Below are 7,140 nucleotides of genomic sequence, written 5' to 3'. Positions count from 1 at the left end.
CTACCAGACTGTGGAAATAATGAAGCGGGTGAGGGGTCTGAAATGAGAGGTTGGGACAAAGGACACACACCCCTCATGGCATCTCATTTCCTTTCACCTGGTGTCAGGCTTTACCTGATTCACCAAAGAAAACACAGCAACTGCTGAGAAGTTAGGAAAACAGTGTTTTCACAAACAGACATACTCATTCCTAAGAGACGCTGTTTGCCACTGACAGATCTGACTTGTTTGTTTGTGGTGATAACTGACTATCAAAATAACATCTTTGAACTCAAAAGGGCAAAGCAAAGAGCAGAATTCAGAAGCAAACATGCTGGTAGCACTGGGTGTCTCGCTTCAAACACACGTGTACATCTGTATCTTCTTGTCAATGGCATCCTACCAATGCACACGGGAGAATTTTTCTGGCACGATGTGGTCTGTTGCTGTTCCAAGACTGTTAGGGACATGGTTCTTCAGGAGTATTGTATTTTTTCTAAGAAAACTTAAGTTTTCTGTTTTTTGGTTTTTTCTTATAAAGAAGATTCTATTTAGAAATGAAAACTCTACTGGGTCATTGATTTTCATCCCAGCCCATATGATCTGTTCTACTTGACAAAAAGAGGCCTGTTCAAATCAAGAAAACAGGTGAGGAAAGTTCCTATTTCTTTGCTGCTTATTTCATCTTCTTTCAAATCAAAGTTTCATTCTGATTTTCTTCCCATCAAATTCTCACTACTTTGTAAATGACAACTGGTTAAAGACAGCTGGTTAAAGAGTTACCAGGGCTCATACTCCCAGAAACATCATTTGAAATAATTAAAGTTTGTGCTATTGATGTTGACATGTGTTGAAATAAGTACTGATCAAATAAATCCTTTTCATAATATGCCACCTAAAATCTGCATCCGAGTGTGTGTATGCCTTGATCTTGTTCTGCCCACCAGCAAATACAAGGGTCAGATACTGAAATCGTGCGAATCAAGGAGCCTGTGACCACCTAATAAACAATAACAATAACAATGCAAAAATCAGTTTCTTATGAATGAACACATATTAAAAAGCATAAGTGCTTGTTACAGCGCAGTCTTTGACACATATATAAAAAGACAGTCACAAGACAATCAGTTTGTCAGAATAAAATGTTTCCAAATGCTGGAAACTTCTGCCTTGCCAGCTCATCACATTATTTGCAAACTACAGGACTCTTTCTACCCACAATTATGACCACCAGAAAATGGGCTCAACAGAAAGAAAAGCAGCCTAATTATTTCCTATTACAAATGTTTTTCATTTTCAATACAGCCTTAGCCACAGAAGACCTAAAGCCAACTTTCAACATTTACTGACGCATAGACTTTTGAACTTAAAGGCAAATGACAAATATCCTAAAACTGAAGAGGAAAAACAAGGTTTAATGCTTAGATTCAGTGGGGGGGAAAAAAAAAAACACTCTCTTTCTGAGTTAATACTCTTCCTTTTAACATGAAAACGTTAAGTAATTTTACAGAAGATGAACAGTAGCCCCCAAAGGATATGTGTGATGTCTCAGGGAGGGCTTTTTGCAAGAGCAGACAACTGTAAGGCAGATACGCTAGGACGAACTTCCACAACTCTTAACCATTAATGGGTCCCAGACGCCTGCCGTTTACTGCATATCCTGTGAATAGACTGCCATGGCTATGAGAAGGTGGGCCCGTGTGTGAATAATCTCTCAGCAATCTTGGTTCAGGAACAAAGAGAAAACGTGACCCCTCATTACCTTATTTCTCTCTAACTCTGTAAGCCTCCACAAGCTCTTAGTCCTGAGTCTTTTTTAGGGCCGCGTGCAATGAACCAATGTTTCCTGTGGCTGCTGTTTACGTTGCCTTGGTGTTATGAAATCACAGAACAAAAGTACACAGAGCAACGTGATAAGATCACCCTCAACTTCAGACTGCAGAGCAACTATTTTGAAGAAAGGATCTGGGCTCTGTTTTCACAAAGATTTTGTGTAGAAGGATTGCCCTTTCCAAGGCCTGACCTAAACACAGGGTCGACAGAGAAGCTCAATAAACAAGCCAAGGTCCTTCCACATGCACTTTACAAATCTCAGAACTGGTATTGTGGAAGGAGTTTCCAAAATACAACACTGAGTACTCCACTTGGGTACTCGCCAATGAAAAAGCCCTCCTGTGGCTTCCTCTACACCTTCTCCTGACTTCCTGCCAGGTGTCACTGGGGGGTGAGCATCATGCGTGCCCTGACCCTCACCCCCCCTACTGGGAGCGCTCGCGGGAAGGAAGCTGTGGGAGGAGAGGGAAGGGGCAGAGGGATTCAAGCACATGGTTCAAAGCAGTTTTGTCTCCGGACTTTCTCACCAGGAAACGCACCTGCTGTGATGTCCAGTTGAGCTACTGGAGATCCTCTGGCTGCTTGGGGAAACTGATGCTGGCATAGGCGCTCAAGTCCTCGCTGGAGCGGCTGGTCAGGCTGCTCTCACTGCTGCCAAGGGGCTGATGAGGGGGCAGCGGGGGAGGGGGCTGTGGGGGAGGGGGGCACTCCTGAGGGCGCTGTTTAAAGTCCTTGACCAAATCCAAGTCTATGTAGTTAAGACCGTTCTCGAAGCCCCCAGCGGCCCCACACACCTGGGCTGGCTCCTTGGGGGCTGCCCCAAGCTCCCCGGGCCTCAGCCACACATTCTCAAAAGAAGCAGAACTGTGGCGCTTCACATCCTCACTGCCGCTCCTGCTGCCACCACTGCCCCCTGCCACAGCACCCCCTCCGAAGGGCACAATGCTGCCTGCCCGGGTGGCACTGGGTGTCGAGGAGAAGGTCTCGGAGCTATGCCTCCTCCGGCACCCTTGAGGGTCCGCCCGGATAACTTTGGCACTCTGGTTACGGTTGGGGCTGAGGTTCACCCGGGTGAAGGCGCTCATGCCACCAGGTCCCTGTGGGCCCCCCAGCAGTGAAGGGCGGCCAGCCAGCTCAGCTGCTCCTTGAGGTGCAGTGGGGGAAGCAGAGGCTGCTGACGATGAGGAGGGAGCAGCTGCTGTGGCCCCGGGAAGGCTCACATCCTCTGTAGCAATGCCCGTCCGCATGTCAGCATAGCTGACAGGAGCGACCGGCGAGGTGTCCACGTAGCTCTGCCGGGCACAGCCCATCTGCATGGTCATGTAGTCACCGCGGCTGCTGGGCACAGCCCGCGTGGGCCTGCAGACGCTCACAGACCCGGGAGGCGCAGCGCCCACTCTGCCCATCTCCACCCCGGCGCTCTCCTGCCAGGGCGCCCTGCGGCCTGGCCCCAGGTCCATGTTCATGTACTCCTCTGTGCCGGTCCCTTCCTCTCTGGGGGCTGGCTGGAGCTGGGCTGGACAACTGACAGAAGGCGAGCTGTGCGAAGCCACGGGGCCAGATAAGTAGCCAGGCTGGTCACTCCCAAATTCAATATTCACATATTCCCCTGGGCTCTTGGGCTCCGGAGGGTGCAGGAGGGGCTGCTGCGGCTGCTCGCGGGCCCGAGGCAAGGTGCTGGCCTTAGGATCCCCCAGAGACAGCCTTGTGGGCCGAGCCAGGCGGCTGTTGGTCTGGGCAGCCATGTCCACCTTTCGAGGCAGATGGGGTTGCAGGACCTGATGGTGGAGATGCGGGTGGCCAGGCTCCGGTCGAGGCCCACAGTATCCTCCTCCCAGACTGTCACTGCTGGTGGAGGAGGAAGAGTCGTCTGCCGTGGCAGCACAGAGAAGGCGGCTAGAGCTGGAGGACAGTCGCAGATGCTGGTGCCGGGCACTGTCCTCTGGCTCCCCAGGGCGCTGGGTGTGCTTAAAGGACCTTGGCAATGAGTAGTAGGAGAGGACTGGCTTGTGCTGGGGGTCCTCGGGGCCATAGTAGCAGTCGGAGGGGCTGCTGGTGTTGGAGTCCCCCACCGGTGACATGTTCATGTAGTCACCTGTGCAAGGCAAGAGCTTGCCACCACTGCTCTCCACAGGTGGTTTGGGGTGAGGGAGGGGGTGAGAATGATGGCCCCCTACGCCATTTGTCCACAGCTTCCCATAGCTGCTGCCTGAAGGGGTAGCACTGCTGTTGTTGGGGCCCCCTGCAATGTCCGGGGAGCAGCTGCCGCTTGGGGACATCATCATGTAGCCATTGGGGTCCACTCTCTGCGGATGGCGTCTGATGGGGTTGATGATTTGCTGTGGGGCAGACACACTCTTGGGGCTCATGGGCATGTAGTCACCGCTGCCCTTCCGGCCGCTGGGCACTGGGGCCACCCCGGGGGACATGGGCATGTAGCCATCGTCGGTGTGGAGGGTGGAGGCGTCTGGGCGGTGGTGGCCCCCACGCCGCTCCAAGGAATGCATTTCCAGACCCTCCTCGGGGTAGGAGTGCGTGGGCACGAAGGCCGAGTGCCGGTAGCCGGGCAGCCGGCCTCCACTGCCCCCTCCTGGTGGGTAGGCGGGCATCATCTCGGTATACTCCTCGATGGACGCCACGGAGGACTGAGACGGCGTCTTCTGGTGGGAAATGGTGGGGGACGTGCCTGCAGAGTGAGTCCTCTTTCGGAAGCGATTCTCCAGATCCGCGGTAGCGGCTGCTTCATCGGCAGGCAGTGCCGGGCTGGTACCCAAGCTAGCGCCCGGGATGCAGCGGTGGCCATTGCCGCCCCGAGCCAAGATGTAGTGGCCATTAGGGGCGGTCAGAGTGGAGGTCCCCTTGCTGCCCATGCAGATATAGTTGCTCAGCTCCTCTTCACCGCGGGCTGGTGGGGTGTGGCCCAGGGAATCCGGGGTGACACTGCGGAAGGAACTTCGGAAATCACAGGGACTGGAGCCATACTCATCCGAGGAGATAAACCCGCCATCGCTGGGGGAACCGGACACCGAAGCACTCGACCGCCGTGGGAAGAGGCAGTCGGAGGTGGAGCCATGGCCACTGGTGCTGCTGGACGAGAGGCTGACCGGGCTGGTGGCCGAAGGCGAGCAGCGGGAAGTAGGCATGGGGATGGAGCGGCTGTGGTTGAGCGGAGGATGCAGCCTGGAGCTGCCGCGATGCCTGTGGGCGTGCGTCCTGTTGGTGCTCGGACTCACGGGACTGCCGTCCACCGAGGCCGGGCGGGACATGGTGCCTTCGCCATCGCTGGAAGCGCGGACCCGGAAGGAGCCTGGCTTGCCGCCCACCATACTGGCCGGGGAGGTGGCAGTGATGCTCTCGGTGCGCGAGCGGCGCGTCAGGCCCACCTGGCTGGGGGGCGGGTTGTTGAGGTGGTGCCTGCGCAGGGGGACGCTGATGGGGTTGGAGCAGTTGGAGGACTGGCTCTTGCTGCGCGGGCGGAACTCGTCGCTCATGGCCCGCATGGCCTCCAGGATGGTCTCGTGCATGTTCTGGGCCACCACCGAGTCATCCACCTGCATCCAGAACTCCCCGGGCCCGGTCACCGCGGAGCGGCCCACCTCGATGAAGAAGAAGTTCTCCGAGTGGCCACAGCGTCGGATGTTCATCAGTTGGAGCACCACGGCGGCCGCCTCCGAGTTGAGCTTCACGAAGCTGATGGTCTTGCTGGTCAAGCAGAGGCGGTAGATGCCGATCAGGTTCTTCGTCTGCCCCAGGCCCTTGGGCTTCAGGATCACCTGCCAGACCTCCTTGAAGGCAGGGCCTGGGGGCACGTCCCCATAGCTCAGGTCCTCCCCAGCCTCGCCCAGGCAGGCGCTGCCGCCGCAGCTGCCCCCGCCGCCTCCCAGGCCGGGCGCCACGGCCCCGTCGTGGTGCCCCTTGGCACGGCTGTGCAGCTGCAGCAGGGCCTGGTACCAGCTGTCCTGCTCGGCCTCGCTGTCGGCCGCGATGGCGAAGTGCTCGTCCCGGGTATAGAGAGCCACCAGGTGCTTGTTCTTGGAGTCCGCCCGCTTGTTGATGTTGAAGCAGCTCTCGAGGGGGATCGAGCGTTTGGGGGCGCTCGACTTGTGCCGCCACTTCTTCTCGTTCTCGTAGTACTCGAGGCGCGCCGGGCCCCCCGCCTCGCTGGCCGCCCGCAGCACGAAGAAGCGCTTGTGCATGCTTTTGGGTTTGCGCAGGTAACCCACCTTGCGCACGTCCGAGAAGCCGTCGTCCGGAGGGCTCGCCATGCTGCCGCCTCCAGCGCCGCCGCCGCCGCCGCCGCCGAGCGAGCAGAGGGAGGCGCCGAAAAACAATCGGGTGGGGGGCGGAGGCTCCGCACTGCGGCCCCGCACATGCAAACAGGGCCCCGAGGCGGCAGAAACGCCGAAGCCGAGTCCACGCCGCCCCCCGCTCCGGGAGGGGCCGTGGAGGAGGGCGCAGCGGCTGCGCCTGGGAGCTGGCCCCGACCCGAGTTCACGGACGTCTCATGCCCCGGGGGGAGGCCGTGCGTCCTGGGCGAGGGCAGCCCACAGCCTCCGAGCGCCGACTGCCCGCTCCGCCGCCGCAGCCAGGAAGGGGCAAAGATGCATCTCCTGCCGTCCTGGCGGCTGCCGGGGGTCTTGGCGCTGCCCCTCCAGGCGCGCGCGCGCCTTCGCTCCTGAGTCCCCCTCTGGAAGTCGCGATTCCGGAGGCAAATTAAATATCCTTGGGCAGGGGGAGGCGGGCTGCCAAGTCCCAATGTTGCACGGGGTTCTCCCTCCTCCTCCTCCTCCTTCGCCTCGCCCTCCGCCTCCTCCCAGCCCCAGCCGTCCCCGCCGCCACCAGCCGCCCAAATACCAGCTCAGTCGCAGAGACCGCGGCGCTGCGGCTGTTGCTGCGGCCGCCGCCCGCGGACGCGTCCTCTGCAGCCCCCGTTCGGGCCCATGTCGGCGGGCGGAGCAAGGGGCTTGTCCACGCGAAACGCTGCCAGGCAGCCGGGGGAGCGGAGGCCGGGCCGGAGGGCCAGGCTCATCCCTGCCCCTGGCTCCGGTCGGCAGGGGAAGCGGGGAGGGGAGGTTGGCGAGGGGGCCGCGAGGACGCCTCTGCCCCGGGAGGCGCTGCGGCTGCAGTGACTGCCCCCCTCCTGCTCCTCCTCCGCCCAGAGTTGCCGAGAGCCCCAAGCAAAACAAGCGGCGGCGTCTGGTTCTGCGCGCCGGCCCCTCCGACCGCGCCGCCGTCTCACTCGGAGGGAAAAACACGTGACGGAGCCTTGGCGCTCGGCTGCCGGGCCGCCGCCGCCGCCGCCGCCGCCGGGAGGCTCCCGCCCGGGTC

General features: G+C 58.8%; 1 protein-coding gene across 1 annotated transcript; it reads right to left on the bottom strand.

Moving 5' to 3' along the window:
- Positions 1-2,372: 2,372 nt before the first annotated feature.
- On the bottom strand, positions 2,373-6,077 carry IRS1 (insulin receptor substrate 1). The gene has a single exon (XM_007955454.1). The coding sequence runs from the start codon at positions 6,075-6,077 to the stop codon at positions 2,373-2,375; it is 3,705 nt and encodes a 1,234-aa protein (XP_007953645.1).
- Between the last annotated feature and the right edge of the window lie 1,063 nt (positions 6,078-7,140).

This window comes from Orycteropus afer, unplaced genomic scaffold (assembly GCF_000298275.1).
Source record: "Orycteropus afer afer isolate SDZICR_OR568_19922 unplaced genomic scaffold, OryAfe1.0 scaffold00002, whole genome shotgun sequence".
In the NCBI taxonomy this organism is placed as follows: Eukaryota; Metazoa; Chordata; class Mammalia; order Tubulidentata; family Orycteropodidae; genus Orycteropus; species Orycteropus afer.
This window is presented reverse-complemented; position numbering and strand designations above follow the sequence as displayed.

What these genes read in the sequence shown, in the direction of transcription:
- IRS1 (XM_007955454.1), bottom strand. Translation starts at nt 6,077, where the DNA reads ATGGCGAGCCCTCCGGACGACGGCTTCTCGGACGTGCGCAAGGTGGGT.